The sequence below is a fragment of the Acromyrmex echinatior genome, chromosome 13 (genome assembly GCF_024713525.1).
Source record: "Acromyrmex echinatior isolate Ae372 chromosome 13, ASM2471352v2, whole genome shotgun sequence".
NCBI lineage: Eukaryota > Metazoa > Arthropoda > Insecta > Hymenoptera > Formicidae > Acromyrmex > Acromyrmex echinatior.
The window spans coordinates 10,861,060-10,882,898 of NC_141864.1; the positions used below are offsets into that span (position 1 = coordinate 10,861,060).

At 31.7% G+C, this 21,839-nt stretch overlaps 4 protein-coding genes across 7 annotated transcripts; 2 read left to right on the top strand and 2 right to left on the bottom strand.

Moving 5' to 3' along the window:
• The first annotated feature begins 1,528 nt into the window (after nucleotides 1-1,528).
• On the top strand, nucleotides 1,529-11,229 carry LOC105149301 (hypothetical protein). 3 transcript variants are annotated; one of them, XM_087412561.1, is made up of 9 exons: nucleotides 1,529-1,753; nucleotides 1,894-1,933; nucleotides 3,342-3,412; nucleotides 6,479-6,793; nucleotides 8,008-8,072; nucleotides 8,456-8,714; nucleotides 8,874-8,999; nucleotides 9,218-9,497; nucleotides 9,582-11,229. In XM_087412561.1, exons 4-9 carry the CDS (start codon nucleotides 6,591-6,593, stop codon nucleotides 10,617-10,619), a joined length of 1,971 nt encoding a protein of 656 aa, XP_087268687.1. In that variant the 5' UTR covers nucleotides 1,529-1,753; nucleotides 1,894-1,933; nucleotides 3,342-3,412; nucleotides 6,479-6,590; the 3' UTR covers nucleotides 10,620-11,229. The 3 variants fall into 3 exon arrangements, with proteins under 3 accessions (XP_087268687.1, XP_011059915.1, XP_011059914.1); XM_011061613.2 differs by lacking the exon at nucleotides 3,342-3,412; XM_011061612.2 differs by lacking the exons at nucleotides 1,894-1,933; nucleotides 3,342-3,412.
• LOC105149300 (HEAT repeat-containing protein 3) lies at nucleotides 11,109-14,115 on the bottom strand. Its single transcript, XM_011061611.2, has 6 exons — nucleotides 13,900-14,115; nucleotides 13,508-13,768; nucleotides 12,036-12,964; nucleotides 11,648-11,942; nucleotides 11,411-11,584; nucleotides 11,109-11,326 (listed from the first exon to the last, which is right to left on the bottom strand). Exons 1-6 carry the CDS (start codon nucleotides 14,041-14,043, stop codon nucleotides 11,204-11,206), a joined length of 1,926 nt encoding a protein of 641 aa, XP_011059913.1. The 5' UTR covers nucleotides 14,044-14,115; the 3' UTR covers nucleotides 11,109-11,203.
• Nucleotides 14,028-17,050, top strand: LOC105149298 (activating signal cointegrator 1). 2 transcript variants are annotated; one of them, XM_087412562.1, is made up of 11 exons: nucleotides 14,028-14,047; nucleotides 14,481-14,552; nucleotides 14,620-14,732; nucleotides 14,828-14,937; nucleotides 15,027-15,126; nucleotides 15,208-15,475; nucleotides 15,539-15,827; nucleotides 15,943-16,106; nucleotides 16,178-16,299; nucleotides 16,373-16,564; nucleotides 16,789-17,050. In XM_087412562.1, the coding sequence occupies exons 2-11, from the start codon at nucleotides 14,485-14,487 to the stop codon at nucleotides 16,860-16,862; spliced, it is 1,500 nt and encodes a 499-aa protein (XP_087268688.1). In that variant the 5' UTR covers nucleotides 14,028-14,047; nucleotides 14,481-14,484; the 3' UTR covers nucleotides 16,863-17,050. The 2 variants fall into 2 exon arrangements, with proteins under 2 accessions (XP_087268688.1, XP_011059911.1); XM_011061609.2 differs by lacking the exon at nucleotides 14,028-14,047 and adding an exon at nucleotides 14,277-14,397.
• tamo (PUB and ZnF_RBZ domain-containing protein tamozhennic) lies at nucleotides 16,917-21,778 on the bottom strand. Its single transcript, XM_011061610.2, has 6 exons — nucleotides 21,606-21,778; nucleotides 21,479-21,535; nucleotides 21,089-21,229; nucleotides 20,766-20,965; nucleotides 20,505-20,684; nucleotides 16,917-20,386 (listed from the first exon to the last, which is right to left on the bottom strand). The coding sequence occupies exons 3-6, from the start codon at nucleotides 21,219-21,221 to the stop codon at nucleotides 19,016-19,018; spliced, it is 1,884 nt and encodes a 627-aa protein (XP_011059912.1). The 5' UTR covers nucleotides 21,222-21,229; nucleotides 21,479-21,535; nucleotides 21,606-21,778; the 3' UTR covers nucleotides 16,917-19,015.
• Nucleotides 21,779-21,839: the final 61 nt, after the last annotated feature.

Sequence of the window (21,839 nt, forward strand, 5' to 3'; positions counted from 1 at the left end):
CAAATTTGCAAAGTATATTATTCAGTAATGCGTTCCCATCCGTGGAAAAACATATCACTCGTTACTTATAGCGCTTCATGTCATTCACGACGTTGTCATCGATCGAAATACATTCGGTATGCAGATATCGCTTTTATTGAAATCACTGCCTTATTTTGCGATAACCGTGACATGAAGAGAATATCAAGAAAAAAGATTAAACTCTAGCTTCTGCAATTCCACGTTTCTGTATGCGCTATCGATACGACATATGAAAATGTGTATTACATCATAGATAAAATAGTTTTGCGACAACATGTATAAGTTCGCGTTATCACAAATTTTTTATTTTCATCGCTATATTTTACTTGACGAAAAGATTTTTTAATTTATATTTTTTAAATAAAATTTCAAAATTATGTTTAAAAAATTTGAGATACGTAATATTGGAAATTAAGGGGTACAGTAGCGGGTACTAAAAACAGCAATAAATTCAATAATTTTTTTGTGTAAACAAATAATTTAATATAAAATCAAATTGAAGCACTGGTTAGTGTATGCTTTTTTTGTGAACGCTAGATGTCAAGTCCCGGAGCACCTTCAAAAATATACATACATACTTCTATTCACCGGTAGCGCCGCCATTTTCGATGCAAAAAATATTTAAAAAATTGTTTTATGGACTTTAATATATGCACTAATCAGTGTTTTAATTTGATTTTATATTAAATTATTTTTTATACTAAAAAAATCATTGATTGCTGTTTTTAAGCCCGCTACTGTGGCCGTTAAATAAATCTGTACTCCTTAAATAAATTGAGATAGTATTTTATCGGACGAAAAATTATTAGATTTAATTTGCAAATGCTTTGAAGTTTCTCAATGTAAAATTGTGTGCATTTTTACTCAGAAGCCGTCTTTTCTTGTGCAACTTTCCAGTTCCACTCACGCCTACCTGTGCGGTAAACATGCATCCTGCGCCTAGCAAATGTACGAGCTTGCATTCAGTCAGCATTAGTCAGCATCGGTAACATTGCGATTTATTAAGCGAACGTTTGGTAGAAAGCACATTTCAAATTTTAATTATACTCATTCATTCTTTACTGGCCAAACATTTTCCCCAAAAATCTAAAGTTCTCCACAAATTTATAAGTAAAATACTTTCACTTATGTAATACTGATACTTTCATAATTTGTTATAAAGTTTTTTTACTAATTGACAATTTAGAAAAAAAACTTATTTATTATATTACATTTACATTTATTGATAAAAATTACATAAGAAGTAACAAAGATAGCATGACAAAACGCTAGTTGATATAAAATTAACGCAAATATTTAATCTTAATTACTCTCAGGGGTAAGAATCTAAAGACAGTTGGCGCTTAAAATTTTTCGTTCAAATTTTCCGCGCTGAGTATACGATCGGCCAATCTGATCTCAGCATTGAGCACGGCGCGAAATTCACGTGTATACGAAAATGCTCGAAGACTCCCGAACGTCGTCGCGATCGCGCAGCTGCGAAATATTGCCCACATCAGCCGCAGATAGTCGTTCAGTATAAGCCGCACTCACTTACAGTTGGCCGGCGTGGCTCGTATTAATAGGAGGGAACTATTATTCGTCCATTCACAGTTTCGCACATTGTTGAACTTTGATTTACGACCCCGTGTGTCTTTCAATCGTGATTGAGGAGTTACGTGAAAGTGCTTTCACGCTTTGTTAAATCGCGTCTTGCGAGAACTCGAGCAGTCGTACGATCACGCACACTTACGTAAGTAACGATGACTTAGACAGATCGAATCTTTTATTATAGATAATGCGCAAGTAGCGCGTATATCGAAATGCAAATTTCTATCGTTTTGCCTGACGCCGCGCGCTTTTTGACACGATATGAATCGTTGCGTTTTACAGATGGTTGCAGCCCTGCAAAATGTTGCGCGCATTTATACAGGTCCAAGTATAATAAATTCTAATGAGCTTTTAGAATGGATAAAATACCGATGATATTTGGAGTTGCCTTATTGGAGACACGAGAATCGAATATATATATCCACGACTGTGGGCTTAATATTAGCATAAATTCACGTTTGTGATAACATGATAAAGTGGTTCGCGCGAATTGGCGATAGAAGTGCGACAACGTACAATAATCGTTGCAAGTCACTATGTTATCGTCATACCTAAAAATTGCCAATGAGATAATACGACAAACTCGACAAATTTTCAAGTGAATTAGTTTACGCGTTTCGTTAGTTTTATTTCTTTTGAATCCCCATGAAATAATGCACCGCGAAGCCTTGGCCCGTCTTGTTCGTAATAAAATTATTAATGACTTATACTCTACGTATATCTGCTCACGCGATGGAATCCATCAAGACCGATATTTCGGAATACTTTCCCGATTGCGACGACCTGCATTGAAATTGCGAGTTACAATGAGATTCTATTTTCGGACGGCTCGCGCGTTATTGAAGCTTCTCTCTGGGGTTTAAGAATCGGTAGTTATACGCTAACTTTGATTAAAAATTGCAACGATGTGATAACAAGTTTTACGGCTTTTTAGAAGTTTGTGGCGAAATCGATGTAAATGTCTTAATGATAGCTTTTAGCACGAAATGCACATTCATGTCAGCGTTATATGCATCAGCGATGAAGAAATATTAATAATTGCTTCTCTATCTGCATTTATTTTATTATGCAACTTATAGATAGAAAACTTTAGAGAAAAATAAAATCGTTGAGTGTCTTATTGACGTTTAGAGATAATATTATCAATCTACGTCTTTAGATATAAACAATAGGAGAAATACGATTTCGCAGTACAACAGTTTCGTGGAAACTATAGGTAACTTTTACTATAGGTAAATCGATTTTTCCTCGAGAAAGTATTCCGATTGTGTCTTTACCTTTATCATCAACTTTTCAAACCCGTTTCGCGAGTTGTAATAAATAGAGATACAGAACGTAGCTTTTCTAAGCGATTCTACTGCGATTAGTTTATCTATTGTAACAAAAGAAAAATTTCTCGGGAAACACATATGATAACTGTAATGTTCTTGAGAAAAGAGCGATCGTGGGGTTTATGACATAATTCCCCGTTAAATTTCCCAAGATCTAAAAATATCTTTAGTGAAATAGAACGGCCGCGCTTCTGAATCGGAGCCAGAAAATCGCTACGTTTTCACTCAAGGCGTGATTATCACTTTTCTCACTTTTAATAAAAACTTTCCAAGTTTTCTCAATCCTTTCGACTTTCCTTAGTCATTTGGACCTTGCACCGATGACTGCATGATGCACATTGCACACTCACGTTCATTCATGTCGAATTTAATCGTTTTGCATCTCTTTTCCATGTATAGAAATAAAATTCTTCTCAAATTATTCTTGCGAGCAACGATATGTAATATTACTTCATTCGAATATATTACAGGTATACATATTTTTTATATTATACATATATATTTCACACACACACGCACACACATTTTATATATATTATAAGAATTATATATTAAAGCTAACTTCTAAAAGTCGAAGAAATTCAGAAAAAGGCTCAGTAAAACACGCACACTCAAAAGAAATAAATTCATTACGGATATTTATTTATCACCGAGTCTCTATACGTGTCTTTTAATCCCAACACGTCGACGACGATTCTAGTGAACCGATGAAAAAGAGATAAGTTGCATTGTCGTCCATGCGAGTTCAGTTGCACAGCACGATGAGTCATCGGCCAAATTTAACTTAGACATCGCGTATCAATTATACACAGCTGGTAATTAAACGGAACGTCGATCGTAATCATCAATTCCATTTCGTTATTACAATCTAAACAACAATTTGCTGCTAACTTAATATAAACTTATTAGAGCATAAAAAATTATCTCGCGTATTATCTGCCAATATACAGCGGATACCAGGATTTTGTTATCTATTTATTTTAGCTATCCAGTTTCGAGGTGTCCGACAGGTAGATACTTTCTTTTCGCAATTTTATCGAATCAGGGATCGATTCCTCGTCATCGTATGCTCTGATTAAACCACGTGCGAGAGCATTTGCTTGTATTAACAAAATGCTTCTTGTCAACAGTGAGAGATTAGATTAAATCCTCTTTGCACAATCAAATTTGCTGAGTGGTGGATCTTTGAAATAATTTTACTCGTTGCTTCACTTCCTGAAGCTCCAAAATGTACTGTACAGATAAATTATAATTGGAATACAATTTATCGGAAATAAACGTATTTGGCAAATAACGTACAAAGAAAAATGTCGCATATAATTTTTTTTTTGCGAAAGGAGCTAGCTTCCAACTATTTAGTACCTTCTTATTATGTGCTTTATGTTAGCGACATGCTCCAGTCGTTTCTGACAGATATGTACTATGTTGTATTGTAGAACGGCCAGTATATAAGCAACGGGAAAACGACGCGTGTTAACTCGATATACAAGGAGATCTTTTTTCAACGCTCACGTGCTATGATGAATTGCGAAACTCGTGCATCATATAGTTACATCATAATCGGCGATTAATCGATTGCGACGTCCATAATAATAATCTTCCTACAATGTATAGAGATATCCCCGTCTCCTTATTCCATCTTCTGACAAGTTTCAAGTTGATTTCATAATTTAGGATTGAAAGATCAATTAATGATTTTTAAGTCGTAAATAATGAAAATTCTATTTTCTATTAAATTTAAATAGTTTTTATTTACAGACAAATTAGCAAAATGTGCAGATTAATTAATATCAAATTAATATTAATTAATATCAAATCAATGTTAATTAATAATATTAAAGAAGGTCATCGTACATATCTCGAGATATTTAATTTTATAATGTACGGCTCATGTACGATCATCTTCCTTGATATTGTTGCTAGGTGAACGCCAATTCCAAATTCCAAATTAGTTAAAGAGAATTCAAAGGTGAAAGGTCTGGGACACCTTGTATAGCTGACTCGCGCCAGACGATCATACGAGACGATTCTAATCACTATTGAATAATTACACGTCTTATAATAAAAAGTTCACTTATTAATATATTCCAAAACAATCACAAGATTCGTATTTATTTAGACAAGTATATTTAATAGAGTACTTTCTACAACGTGATTTATCGTTCGTCAACATTAAGCTTTTTACACAGAAAAAGATGGTGGTAACTATTAATTATTTGATTGGGAAAAAAAAAATACGTTCGGTTAATTTTGTTTATTTTGTTTTTCTTTATCTTGCAAAATATATTTGTTCACTTACTGTATTTCTGCATCTTACATTTATATATAATTATAATAATACGAAGATTTTTATATTTGTGAATGTGATCGTGTGTGACGAAGTATTAGCATAAAACCTTCAACCATGTTTTGCATTTTGTCATGCGTTGCTCATCACTCGTCGCAAAATAGAATGTATACGAATCATATTCGAAACTGACACACAATCGAACAATTTCGAATCGCGATGCAGTGCACGAATTGAACAAAACGGAGCGCGAGCGCGGTGAACTAATTGAGCTAATTGCATTTGTTAGACACTATTTGTACGTACCGATTCATGCGATGCATTTTAGTCCGATGTATGCGTGTATTCGCGGCGTTTCTCGCGTCATAAACCCTACCAAGAATATCAAGAAGATCTTCGAGATGTCAACCTTTTTATTTGAAGACTTTAAAAAGTCTTCAAATGCTCAAGCAAATTATTAATAAAATCTTGACGAATTGAAATATGATACATAATTTTCAAATATTATAATCGTGTATGTATCCGTATATTAAAATAAAAAGAAAAGTTGTATTTTTGATTGAAGACGCGAGGGAAAAAATTAAATTAATCTATCGCGCTATACGCAATCGAAAAAACGAGAGACGCACTTTGCACACAGCGACATTATGCAAACGACATGCATATAGTTGCGCATTGTAATCCAGCAGACGTTAGAAGATACGGCACATTATAATCCAACAGACGTCTTAGAAGATGTCTTATTAACCGGGTTAGCGTGACGCGAAAGTGTTTACAGCTTTTTATTGTCATTGGGTTAACAAATTAATCCATCGTCAACTCAGCGGTAGTATTGACCGTTTATCGGTTCTATTAGGTCGGGTCATTCAATTTGAACCGAGCAATTGTCATAAACGATGAATACACGCACGCATATCCAGCAATTATATCGCTCCAAATCGCTTTCCTCTCATCCATCGCCTAGCACTGATCAAATTGATGACGATAACTCATCAACGTAGTAATTAGTTTCGCGAACGTTTTGACAAACTTCATCGTTCTCGCATGATTTGAGCGGGGAAATATTATTATTACTATTATCTTAATTACATTTATATAATTGATTTTCATTATAATTTTACTGTATGTTTTGTTTTAAATATTTGGATAATTATACACAATTTGTCTCTTAAATTTTTTTCACACGCCGATATATAAGTATATGAAGATTTTTATGCAAATTCTTAATAGATTATTTTCATGAAATTAGCTTGCAGGATTGCGGCAGTAGCTATGACAAGAAATCGATGACCTGTATGTGAAACGTTTCTAGACATTTCGCTTAATATCTTTCTTGACGATCGAAATTTGACGGATGAACCATGTCGTCGTCGAGGCCCAGACGACCTAGCGTATCGATCTATGATTATCCGGAACATCTGAATCCGTTCAACGATGACACGACAAATTCTCAGTCACAAGTGCATCACGAGGGTAAATCATCGAAAGATTCCAAGCACAAATTCTGGACGTTTGGCAAAAGCCGAAAGAAAAGATCAAACAGCTTCTCGATCAAATCGACTTGGTGAGTATATTTTCAAATAAATATTCTTAGTCGTACAATTTCTTTGTGAAGTGCTAATAAAATATATACAGTGATAGCGTGAAATTTTTATTAATAATTTTTACAAAGAAAATACAAAGAAACATAACACTTTATATTATGAATAAATAACAGCATCTCGATATTATGAAATATAATACACAGTACTACAATAAAAGAGTTATGGTACATTTTTTCAGCAAATCATTTCTCGCACTTTCGCATTATTTACGTGATTAAAAAAATACTTTCATCAAAATTAAATTAAGTTCCAGTCTGATTAGCAATCAGAATAATAACCAAACTAATCAGAGCTGCGCGAAGAAACCAAAGAATTTGCGCTGCGAACATCGTTATTGAATCGAAAGTTGAATTAACACGCACTGCAAGTACGTACAATAACGAATATAAGTGTGCTTCAAATTATCTGCCGTGATCGTCGACAAAGTGGAAGTGATATTAAGTGGAATGAACATCATGAACATAATCGATGTTTTTAACTGCATATGTGGATAGGAAGGCATTGTCATTCATCACATACGTGGCGTTTTAAGAGATTCGTCTTTCTTTTTTTTTTTTTTTAGTTTTTGCGCGATAAGTTTATAATGTTTATATGAATGTTTTATTTTTCGCTAAAGGCTCGACATTCAAATCGAGCGTATCTATAGCGATAGATATAAAAAGAATATGTTTGTGAAACAAGTATCACTGGACATACATTGGACATTCCTTGAACATTTTCATGATTATTTTTAAATTTGCAAAGTAATGCCGTAGTTCAATTCCGATTTGGATCCTTAATCGACGCAATCGGCGAAAATTTACAGAACGTTGGTGACATAGCACGTTAAATTTTCTAACATATGTCTCAAGTATGTCAAATGATAAACCGCGCAATCTCATCATCTTCGCGTGTGCGTAAATGTCGCATAGATCCGTTAAGACGCAAAACGCGCAACATGATTATTATTATCGCTTACTTCAAAATCAGAGTGTTTCTAAATAAATAAATATATTATTCTAAATAAATAAATATATTATTTTAATTTTATTAAGTAATTATAATTTTAGCATGTAACGTAATCTTAATGTATGCAATTTAAATATCATCCATTTTTCTTTTTTTCTGTTATAATTTAATAAAGTGATAATATAGTTAATATGACAATCAATTCAATATCGATTCTTGTGTTTAGGAATGGATTGTTCGGAAAACGCAAAGAAACTTCAGAATCGGAAAAGAGATCGACGATTACAACAGGTTTGCCTATTTGAGTTAAACTTACAAAACGCTGATTTAAATTATGAGATAAAAAAATATTTAAATTAATTAATGCGTTAGAAAGTGTATGACTTTAATAATAAATGCGGAATTTATTTTTCAAACTGTTTTAAATGTACGTTTTTAAGGGATTTAATTTATTTCACAATTATATTAGGTGTTGGAATTAATTCGTAGCGTTTTTAATGAAAGAATGTTATTTATTTCACATGAGCATTAAAAAATACATTAATGAAAGTACTTCCCATCACTTGTAAAACGCTACGAATTAATTCCAACACCTAATATATTCCATGTAGTTTAATATAACTATAATTGATAATAAACTTGTAAAATAAAATGCAACTTATCACATATTGTAGTTTCGACTACGTACAAAAGAGAGTCTTATGACAGCAAATCGACAGTACCTTCGCGATTATCTAAAGATCAACAAGAATTTGATGAAGCTTTAGGAACTTTGACAAGGAGAAGGAAATATACTTTCGACGATAATACCTCGAGATATAGCTCGAATTTAACAGTAAACGGGGATCCTGCTAGGATCTACGATGTAAATCCTCAAAATACTACAACTTCTATCATGAGCGTCGATCTCACTCCGAAACCACCAGCCAGAAGGTAAACTTTGCCAATTAAAGACTGTAGCTATATTTGAAACTCTGTTGATCTATTAGAATAGAATAATGGAATAATTCTATGATATCTAAATTTAAAAGATGTCCGAAGAAATATTTCTTTTATGAACAAAATTAAATTTTTTCAATATTTTTTTTCCAGATTTGGACAGGTGAGTCCAAGACCGACGGACAAGATACCATCTTTGGATTTCGAAAATAAGCAATCCAAACATAATGGTAGTGTTAATTGTCACGATAAATCGGAAGAAATCCCGATTCCACCAATGTAAGATTCTCTATATATATTTTACTTTTTATAGATATTCTGACAGTAGCAATATTTCGAAACTTTAGTTGCGATAAATATTAAACGATAAAATAAAATCCTTTTCGATAATATGTAAAATAATTTCTTGTCATAAAACGTTAAATACAAAAACAAATACCTATTTTTACTCGAGATAAAAAATTTTGCTTTTACAATACTCACAATTTTTTTCCCAGGCGAAGATTTGGCAATAGATCATCACAAAGATTGAATGCAACCACATTGGATGCTGAGGAAGATTCGACCAATCGATCCGCTAACATTAGCCTGAGAGATGAGAACGAAAATATGCCCGAGGATTACGTTTTCAAGAGATTCAATCAGGACGCTGTGAGAAAATCGAATTTGTCCATCAACAGCTGTATATCCGTTACCAGTACGACAAGTGGGTACGGTCGCAAAAAACGGAGAGCACCGCAACCGCCAAAACAGAAGGAACATTTGGATACCCCTCTGGTATAATTATGTGGATGACATCGATGGTATTTAATAAATGAGCGTAATAAATACAATACTTATGTCATAATTATGTTTTTGCAGGAAGATTATCAATCTACAGCGGAAGCTAATAAAACAGAATCCGAATCAGAAACGAGTAAACTTGAACTCCGAATAACCGAGCCGATCGATATCGCCAGGATCACAAAAAATAACGATGAAATAAAAAATTATGAAGAATTGATCGAGACATCGCCGCGGAAAAAAGAAGAGCAAACCGAATTACATCCGAAAATTACGGAGAACTTAACTGACGACACTTTGAAGAATAATGATAGAAAAAATGAAACATGTGATATTTCTAAAGATTACGAGTATGAGAAAAAAGAAAGGAAGGATTCTTCAAAGGAAAAAGTAGTGCCTAACTCTAATGAAAGATCAGAGAAAACTGAATCTGAAACGAGAATAACTGAAAAATCAAATAAGGAGGCCATAAATATCATTGCTGACGAAATATCATTGCCCATCGAAAAAGATTCCGTAGATGTAGAATATAGGAGAACATCTCAGGAAAAGATCGAAATTATCAAGGATATCGAACAAAAATCTGATGAAGTTTGTCTGAGAAAAAAAGATTCATCTAGCACGTTATCACGAAGCGACAGTTTTTCCGTAAAAGAGGAAATTGAAAAGATTGAAAAGCAGATTAAAGCATTAGAAAATAAAAACGCATCTAAAGAACAAGAAGATACCGACGATACATGTTACGATGATTCGATAACGAGTACTAGATTATCTATCGAAGCAAATCGTCGGCACTTTTTCGAAAATATGGTAGACGGACCATCTGGTCCAATTAAGTTGGAATTTAAGAAATTACCACGCGAGCAAAAGGACATACATGTAGTCAGATTAACGGATACACCAATACCAATCGCAGCGTCTCGTGATCCAGTAAAGGTAATCGAACTACACATCTCCGAACCGATCAGGCATAAACCCGAGCTCTTGGATGAAGTAAATCCCATACCGAAACCCAGAAGACACAGTGCGCTTAGTCTAAGAGACACAACTGAATCTAGATCAAAAGATGAAAGTAAAAGCTTAAAAGATGATGATAAGAGAGGAAAATCCTTCTAAAATTTTTAAGTTTCATCCATATCTTTAGACCATACTTTTAGTCCATATCTTCCTAATGAAATTTTGTTATTTCCGTGATTTCTATTGAAAGCATGATTGTGTTTAAGAATTTCGAAAATCTATTGTATTTTATATGAACTATTATTCAAAGACTGTAAGTACATTCTATGTATCTTCGTTTTTTTATTAGAGTGCAATGATATCATACTAAGGCATCGAATATACTTTTCTGCAAAAATATTTACTGCAGAGAGAATCTAGCATTTCTATTACATTACATAATTACAGTGATAATTATGCATTATCTCATTTATATATTATTTCTGATATTTTACTGTAATACTTAATTATTACTTTCATTATTTATTAATATAAAATAAAGCATAAATTATCATAGAACTATCTTGTGATAAAAATATATAATTCTACTTTAAATCTAAAATTTGTAAAAGTACGCAGAAAATAGGAAGTGACAAGAGCAAAAGTACATTTCTTGCTTTTCAAAAATATGTCACAAGTTATTTATTGTAAAAATATTTTCGTTCGTATTTCTGTAATTCGAAGAAATCGAATAAAAATGACGTTTAACAACGTTTATTTTTAATTCCTATTCGCTTCTGTTTATATTTTATAAATCTCATTAGATTTGCGTTTACAGTCGATACTACTACCGTGCCATCTTGTAAATGTTTTTTCTGCTGATGCATCTGTAAAATAATTATATAAAAAAATCAATATATTAGATATTTGATATAATAAATAAGAAATAATATTTGTAAAATAATATGTACCTTGCTTTTGAAATGTGGCATTATGGATAGCAATCTCGGGACTAATTTGATATCTGCTGCTAAATGGTCAGTCTCATCTTCTGCATATATATCCATTAATGCATCTATAGATTCTGCTATAACCCATACTCTAGTTTCAGTTTTAGAGATGTCCAATAAGAACGTGGAAACAAGCTGTCAGAAATAAATAATTGATATACTTGGATTGAAAATCTAAAGAAACACAAAAATAGTTACCTTTATCGCTTCGTAATTCTTCGAACCTTTTGAATTATTTTTACTCAACATGATCTGTACTAAATTGCAGAACATTCTTATCATATTGATGCAAACATTTATACTGACACATTGTTGTAAGTCATTTAACATCAGCTGAATGTCGTTACAAGTTAACTGATTTAATTCGACGACATTCGCTTGTTCTTGAACTAAACGTTGAAGAATAGCTCTCATGGCAGCAGTACTTGCTTCTACAAGTTTAACATCCTTCTTGATGATCTGCTTAAACTCTGTTGAAATATCTATCCATTTTCTGAATACAGAATATCCAAAATTAATAAAAACTAATCAAATTATAATAGAAAAAAAAACTTATTATTATTCAAAGAATTTGAGAATAATTTACCTAAATAAATTATCAACTCCTCCAAAAACATCAACCTCTATATTGGGTAATAAATTATTTAAACATAAATAAGCTGTGCATTGAATGTTGTAAAATTGCTTCAATGTAGCTTTTCCTTCCTCAGTTTGATCTAATATTTCCTGGTTATTTTTGTCTACCACAAATTTAGTCTTATCCCAAATTTTATCAATTAAGTTACAAGTATTTATGACTTCAACTAGCTCCACTGGAAGTGTTGACGTTATTTTCAAATCTTCATTCATAGAATCATCATCCAAACATTCAGACTCAAGCTCCATTGTTTCAAAATCATCAGTATCAGAATCGATTTCATTATCCTCACATTCAAAACATAAATTTGCTAAAATCTGTAAAGCTTGTTCTTGCATTTCCAATATCTCTCTGTTTTCTTGTACCTTTTTTCTTTTGTCGTTCGAAGAAGCATTGCTTTCATGTGGTAGGATAGACGTTAAGCAAGACAAAATTTGTCCATGATCAATTGCAAGTACATCAGATAGTACCGACAACACTTTACGAAAAACATGTATCTGATTGTTATCAGTATAATTACTGATATTGATTAATACATCAGCTACACAAGTTTTCAGGAACAATATTTTGGAAGCGATCTTATCGTCTGCTTTTAAATCCAATAGACTAAACAAAAGTGACTCGCTCCGTTTAATTTTATTAATGGCAGCGTCATTCTCATCAGACAGGCAAATCAGGGATTGTGTAACGATCGTGACAATCTCTGGTCCATAAACGTCAATATTTAAAAACTTCATCAAAAGTGATACCAAATCTTCGTCATTAATACGCTTAATTGCATTCTCATTATTTGCGCATAATATCCGTAATAAACTAACTGCTTGAACAAAAGTCATTTTTTTGTCTCTAACTTCTTCTGGTTTCCAATCTGAATAGTACTATAGATAGAAAATTTATTTAACTTTTAAATATTATTATAAATTGTTATAATCAATTTCAATTCACTTTATGTACTAAGAAATATAATATATATTATATATAGATATTATATAGGATGTCGTGTGGCTTCGTGCGAGAGCGACGGAAATTACGTAACGAGAGTTACGGATTCGTAACTAACAGATCGCGAGTTCAAGTCCCGCATCCTGCATATATGGAAAATTTTCATAATCAAAATTCGCTCTCGGACGCAGTATAAACTATAAATCTCGTTCCAAAATAAAATGAAAGTTATACAAAAGTTGTAATTGACAACAATGTGTTCCTCCGGATTGTGTATATAGAATAAGGACGAATGTTTCTTATTTTGTGTGTCAAAATGATCTGTTATCTATTAGACAATGCGATGAGAATTGAAAGTGATCATCTCTCTAGGAAGCTAAGAGATAAAAAAGTACTTTATCTCTTATATATAATATTATATTATAATATATATAATAGATATTATATAATATGTATGAAACAATATAAATGTTTTATACCTGTCTCAGTAATACAGCAAGAGGAGTTATAATATCATCTTTGATTAGATCATTGCACACTTCCTCTCTACCATTTTCAGCAATTTCCCGTAAGGCATGTGCAGTATTCATTCGTATAGCGGCGTTGTGATCTAATAACAATGGACCAATTATTTTTGCAATTCCATCTTTAGCTATATGCTTCACCATAGAAGAGTCACAAGACATTGAGGTTAATATTTGTAGAGCAGATAATTTTTCTTCAAGATTATACGACTGTATCTAGATAGAGAAAAAAATATTAAGAAGAGACAAACTTTTTTGATATATCTTGTTAATTCTTATCAATTTCATTAACTTAATTTTATAAAATAACGTATAATTGATACGCATCGATAAAACTCGCTGCTCACATCATTGTAAACGTTCTGCAAAATCTTTTCCCTGTCTCCTTCCCCAAGTTCCTCATTCAATTCCTTATCGAACTCCTGAACGGATTGTAATCCAGTGGGATTTTCTTTGTGAAGTTTTCGCCGGTGCGGTTTCTGCTTACCCATCACTGTAAATATTTGAAAAATAATTGAATATATTCAAGTTTAAGTTCTATCTTAAAGAGTTAATTCTATCTTAAAGAGGTTAGACAAGTGCACATATGGAACAAATGCATATGATTGATCCAAATTATCTGACACCTTTAGTTAATTTCGCAAAACTTATAATTAAGCTACTGCATTATCAATAATGAATAATATACGTTTCTGTATTATTAACAAAACATTTATTGATGGTAATGCAGTGCACAACGTAATAACGATAACAACGCCACTGATAGATACGGTATATGCTACACTATCTAATGCAAACATGTTTTTTATCGAATGATGATTGAAAGATCACATCGAATCACATCTGTATAGTAGTTTTTCATTATATTTATTGTTATATATTGTATTGAAAATTATTCAAAATTATCATTCATTTGTCATCATTTAAGAATCATGGAGAAATGGATGCAAGAGAAGTTGTCGGAATTATTGGATTTTCCAGTCTCAGATGATTTGACCCAGTAAGTTTGATGGATAATGAAAATCTATATATTTGCATAATATTAATTATTGTTATCAATTTTTTAGGTTTATTCTGCAGATAGAAAATGAAAGAGACTTAGATGAGTACTTTTCAACCTTATTGAATAATGAAAATTCAACTCACAGGCAATTTGTAACAGAATTGAAAAAGAGACGTGGTGAGTAATAACTAATATTATATAGATATGTTCTAGAAAATTGCCAGATCATTGTTAAATTATTATATTTTTTTATATACATTGTTTTTTTTCAGCCTCTTATAATAATCAAACTGGATACAAAAAGATAAATGACGGCGATAATATACCCAAAAAACAAAATGATAAGAAAAAAGGAAAAGCAAAGGGGAAAAAAAATAACCAAGTATATATGTTTGTAATCTGTTTTTCCAGGGGATTACATAATAAGTAAATTGAACAACTGTTTAAATATTTTGTGCATTATTTTTGCAGGTGCAAGAAGCTGTAAAACCAGAGCCAAAATCTGAAAAAGTGGAAAAGAAAAAGACTAAATTTGTTAATTTATTGTCTCATGGAAATATTCTCTTGAAAGGTATTTATTAATAAATTTGTATGTATATATATGTGTGTATGTGTATAGCAATGTTTCGTGTAAATAATTTTTTTTTTTCAGGAAGGCATAAATGTGATTGCGAAGCAAACAGACATGCATTGATTAACAACTGTCTTAATTGTGGAAGAATAGTCTGTGTACAAGAAGGCTCAGGACCATGTTTTTGTTGTGGAGAACTTGTTTGTTCTCCAAATGAACAAGTATTACTTGGAAGCAATACTAAACAGGGTGATAACTTGTATAATAAATTGATGGATCAAAAACCATATAAGAATCTTGAAGATTCTCTTAAACAAAGAGACAAACTTCTCGAATTTGATCGGAATAGGTATATATTTTTTATATTTCTAAAAATTTTCTATATATTAATTGTCATAAAAATAATTTATAGTGCCCGTCGTACCAAAGTAATTGATGATGAATCCGACTATTATCAGTCAAATAGTATTTGGCTATCCCATGATGAGCGTAAGAAATTACAGAAGCAAGAAGAAGAAGAATTAGCACGCAAACATGCATCGCGTTTAGATAGAAAAATTGCTATAGATTTTATGGGAAGAGTGATAGTTGATGAAGATCAATCCATTAATTTGCAATCAGAAGAACTTGACGAAACAATATCATATGACGACTTTGAAAATACAAATATTTGTCCAACGATAGAATTTGATCGTCCAACAGTAAGATTGTAAATTTTTTACAATTTAGTTGATAATGAATTATACAAAAATTTATTTCTATTATTAAGCCTAAACAATTATATTATACATTTTTATATATTGTTATTATGTTAAGTTTATTGAGATGGGAATATTCAGGACAAGCACACGAATTAAAAATCACACATGGAATAGAGAAGGCAGAATACAAGATAAAGAATATCTAGAAATGTTTGATCAAGGTCTGTGTTTGAGCATGCATCAGCCTTATGCATCTTTGCTAGTGGCAGGAATAAAAACGTAAGTGATATATTAAAAAATAATTCATAAAATCAAAATGACATTAATAATAATGATCTTAATATTACTAGTCATGAGGGTAGAAATTGGTATTCTTCACATAGAGGAAGATTGTGGATAGCATCAGCTGCTAAAGTACCTTCTGCTGAAGACATATCTAACATAAAGCAATCCTACCGCGTATTAAAAAATGGTCAGAAAAAATAAATATATGTATCTTGAAATACTTATTTTATCCTTTATTACATTTATCTTGATGATTCTAGACAAAATTGAATTCCCTGAAAATTATCCTACGAGCTGCTTGTTAGGTTGTGTAACAATAACTGACGTTCTATCTCAACAAGAATATAGAAAATTATATCCAGAAGGAGAAAGTGAGAGTCCTTATGTCTTCATATGTGAGAATTCTTACATGTTACCGATACAATTTCCTATGAAAGGAAAACATAAAATTTGTAAGTAACAATAAAAAATAATTAACAATTTCCATTATTTATAATTAATATTAGGTGTTGGAATTAATTCGTAGCGTTTTACAAGTGATGGGAAGTACTTTCATTAATGTATTTTTTAATGCTCATGTGAAATAAATAACATTCTTTCATTAAAAAACGCTACGAATTAATTCCAACACCTAATATATTGCAACAGAATTAAATTCTTTTATTTTATATTACAGATAAAATGGATAAAAAACTTCATCAAGCCGCTTCCAAATGCTTAGAGAAAGCTATGAAGACAGGTAATAATTAATATTTTCACGTTGTAGTCTCATATTATTCCTTTGTAAAATTAAATAATATAAACTTCCCAGGTATATATGTTTATTTGTGTGAATAATTTAAATATACATGCATTCTATTAAAAATAATTATCTGGTTTTTATATAAAAGTGATTTTTCTGATAATGTATCTAATAAAAATTTTACAGAAATATATAATATGCATATTACATTATTTGTATACAACGGATCATTATTTAATTTACATAAACTCTACAGGATTGTTAAGATATAACCGTTCATGCATGCTTTTCATTTGTTTATTTTATTTATCATACTTTCACGTATTTTATTGATGAAAAAATATTATTTCTACTATGGTTGATATCAGCCTTTTACAAATAGTTTTAAAAATTATTTGTGCTATATCACGCGCGTGCACACGAGATAGAGCATATATCTGAAATACAAACATATACTCTTCTTATTTAAGAAAAGCACGAGGATTATTATTGTACTAAATTTTCATTTTTCAAGTGCCAATTATCTTATTTTATTAATTATCAATATCTCAATGTTTTGCCTATGTAAGAAGCTTTAACCAGAGAGAATCATTTATTCTCTTATTCTCGTTTTAAATTAGGCTAAGCCAGTACAGTCAATATATAAAAAACCTCTCATCTACACTATACTAATAATTAATACAAAAGCTGGATATAGTTAAATTAAAGTACGTTAGCTCAAGCATTGTTATACATCTTTTTCTATTGAGCAAAAGTTTTTTCTTCATTCTCAAAATACTTTACACTAATTGTAAGCTAATTGGTTACATGTCGTTTTGTGTAATATCGACAAGCTTATAAAAACATAATATTTTACTTATCTAACGTACGTACAAAATTATATACACTACAACAATCTAAAACAATGTTAAATAAAACGAAACAAATATTGCAGAAATCTGTTAACAAACAGTATTTAATAAGCAGATCGCATTTCGAGTTTTAATGGTTTGATGAATAAGGAATGTATGAATAAATAAGTATTTATGTGATTACTACTTTTAAATAAATAAAATAACTACTTTTATATGATTTCAATACACATTAATATGGATACTGTCGTAAGACTTTTCATCAAACTAACAGAATGCATTCAATGATATAAAAAAAAATCCTTATATATGTTTACAATGTTTTTTTTCCAATTATATAGCACAATATGTATTATTACAATAGTTATGTATAACAATAATCTGCAACCAATAATACAATAAGTTATTAGTAATTTATATATAGTACATTCTGATAAAGCTTTAACATTCTTGTATCTTTACGGCAAATGTCTAATTTTCTTTTGTAGAACTTGTTAAAAAACTTTCAGTTTATAACATTGCATAGACTATCATTTGCAAACCAAAGAAATTCTCTCTTTCTATTAATCGTTATTTTTTAATAAATAATTTTGTCAATCGTGTAGAGTGGCTATATAAAATTTATTCAGTGTAGTAACAATAATTAATTTGTTTATCTTATTGCAATATTCTCTTTTAGAAACTATATTAAATCAATCTATATGCAGGGAACAAAATTTGATAAAAAATTCTAATTTAGACCATAATTATACAGGAAATATATATATATATACATATATGAAGACAAACATATAATATTAAATACTTTTTAAACAGTAACATCTCAGTGTGTCTCGCGTATTCTTTAATTAATCCTGATAACATTAATTTTATAAGCTTTGGCCTAATATCTGATTAAATTTAATTTTTTAATGACAAACTGTCAAATGTTACAATAATTCTAATAGTTATGACTCTGAACTTACTCAATACTTATCTCTCTCCTCAATAGGCCTCATAACATAATAATACTAATAGAAAGAAAATCGTTATAAGATTTTCCTTATTCGAGACAATTTTAAATAAATATCTTTGTACCTTCTCTGAAGATCAAAATTATGTTATTAACAGTTAATGCAAATTATGTATCTAAGTTTTCTGTATTCACGTCTCATTTTAGGTCGTTGAAAAAGGATTTATGTTGTACGTATAATTCGTTCGATCAATAATTTTATATTTTACATACAATATAATACCTTTGCGCAAACTGCAAATTGTGGCAAATGTGCGAGAATCCCTTCTTTCGCGAAGTTTCAGGCGTTTCAGTCTATTTATATATAGGTCGGAGAATCCTTCAGACTGGTATGACAAGCATCACAGATAGAAACGTTTTTCTCGTTTACCAGCGTGCATTTTGGACATTCCTTGCCGCCGCTGGCGAGCGGCTTGTCCTCGTTTCCTTTGCATCTCGATTTGGCGCACATTTCACAGATGTCTCGATCGGGCATATTTAGATATGTGCACGTGGCACAATTCCATCTCTTTTCATCCTCTGCCTCTTCCTTTTTCTGTTTACTCATTTGCGCGATGTCGAGATTTTTAAAGGAATCTGCAATCTTCTTCGCTATCTGATCCGAAGATTTGTGTGTGCGTGGAATTGGTAAAGTTTGACTGTTGTGCTTTTTATCTTTATTATTTGCATCGATATTATATCTGTTCGAATCTGACAAATCAAAGGACGAGGATTTCTTCTTGAAGGGTAAAATATCCTGATGATTTTTGCCGTTTGTTTCGGACGAATCGATCTCATTCGCTTCAATCCTACTGCTGCTTCTTTTCTTTTCCGATTTATGCGCGCTATACTTGTCTTCGTTCTCCGTTTGCCTAAGCGTCTTGTGCTTGACACGAATAGAATCCAGCTCCTTCTTATGCTGTAACACATCGTCTCGATCATCGAGATCTTTGTAGTAACCTAAGCTCTCAAGATTTCTGTACACAAAATCCCACGTATCATAACCGTCTTTTCCAGCACTGGAATTCGATCTGCTAGCAGTTTTTCTATCAGTTTTACCGTGTTCATAATGATCCCCGTTGCTCGATTGCCGTTTATAAAAATCTATCTCATCCAGGTCTGATATCCGGTGGGACATAGGTTTACGGAGAGTATGTGTTTTTTCATAATTTGCCACAGACACCGGTACATCAAGTTCTATCAGTCTCCCTGTTGGTACTCGAGCTGCATATGCTGGTAACGTGGTGCAATATGGATTCTGTTGCATATTATTACCATAAAACTTGTTACCGTGAGAGGGCAAGCAACCATAGCTAGTGCAACAATTGATGAAACCATGATCGATTGGTTGATAATATCGATAATTAGTCGGCACTGCCATGTTTGTTGTATCTTCGATGTGTCGATAATCTGTTTGACAGGTTGATGGCATTGTTGCGTTGTAATTAGCATGCACAATGTGATGATAAGGCAGATGCAATGGCACGACGTCTATACCCATTTGTTGCTGATAATAATCCTTATAGTTATCGACCTTTGTGCGGTTTTGATGCACTTTCTCGAGGAAACGATAGTTTAACGCTCGAATGGCCTGCTCTGGTGTACCAACGTGATTCTCACGAAATTCCAATACCTCCAGCCAAGAAATGGTGTATTTCTGTGACACACTTTCCCATATCTGCTTTAAAATCTACAATTTAAAAGCAACTTTATCATCTGTTTTAACATGTGCAATTACAACTTTTGCATGTTGAATAATTGCATTATTTTTATTTGACCAATTACATTAACTATTTTTTTTCTATTACCTGACATTCTACAAAAGCTACAATAGCATCCCTACTGACGTTTGAAACCTTATCAGGATCAATTGGCCCTTCCAAAGTTAGTATACCCAAACCAGTGTGCTTATAGCCCATCTGCTCAAACATTAACTCAGCACCTATTAAATTTGCCTCTACCTCATGTTTATAATAGCCGCTGTATGTCTGAAACAATTAAAAAATATGTATATGTTAAACTATGTAGCAAAATACAGATTAATGACAAGATACATTTCAGTTAGTTACCCTCACTATCCTATATTCTCTTCGCCAAGGCTGAGCCAATAGATTAGCCGCGTACAAGGAAATTGCACTCCAAGCAGTTGCTGCTCTATACCCACTGAAATCTGTTACTGTTGCTGCTGATCTGTGTAAAATATCTGCTGTTTCTTGAAACACATATTTATTCTCATTGGGTACTAGACAAAGATATTCCTTTATAAAGCCTGAAATTCATGTATTATATATTCTTAAGTCATTACTAATGTCAACTTTTTTTAAATTTATATATATATATATATAAATTTAAAAAAATTTACACTACCTTCCAATTATTAAATATACACTACCTTCCAATTTATGTCGTTGTAGTAGTTTTAAAGGACTATCATCCGTTTGCAGATACACCAAATGACTCTGTTCCAATTTCATACTAATCTCATGTAATCTATCTTTGCCTCTTATTATTATATCATTCGCCATTTTTATTCCTAAAATTATAACATAACAAATGAAATTTAACTATTTGACAAATATGATGAAATTGTTAGCCTTTACACATGGCTAGAAAAATTAAAAAACACTATCGTTTCATGAAATTCTGGTGTTTTAGAAAATTGACAGCTGATGTGAAAATTTGCTTAAACTTTTGTAAAAACTTTTCTAATAAGATGTAATAATTAAGGACAACGAATGCCGTATAGAAATAGTCAGTATTTATGCTGGTATAGATTACGAACCTCCTAGAAATCTGATTTTGGAATAGATTCCCGATTCAAACTACAACTAGCTCCAACCTAAAAATAAATCCTATATTTAGTAATGGAATCACGGGCTCTGTAAATAGGCCAATAATTTTGTGATTACTTGACATGTAGCGTGATTTCCCATCTCAAAGCACGAGCCATCGAATTAACTTGATGCAGTTTAAACGACGTATGCGTATCTTTACATTTCTCTATAAATAATAAATATTGTTCGTAAAATTTTTTTTTCTTTTTGGTTATGTTCGCGTTACATCATGCACAGAATGTGCAAAGATATGAGATGTATGATCTTTGAAATTGCTTTTTGTATATACACGTGGCACCGCCAGGTGGA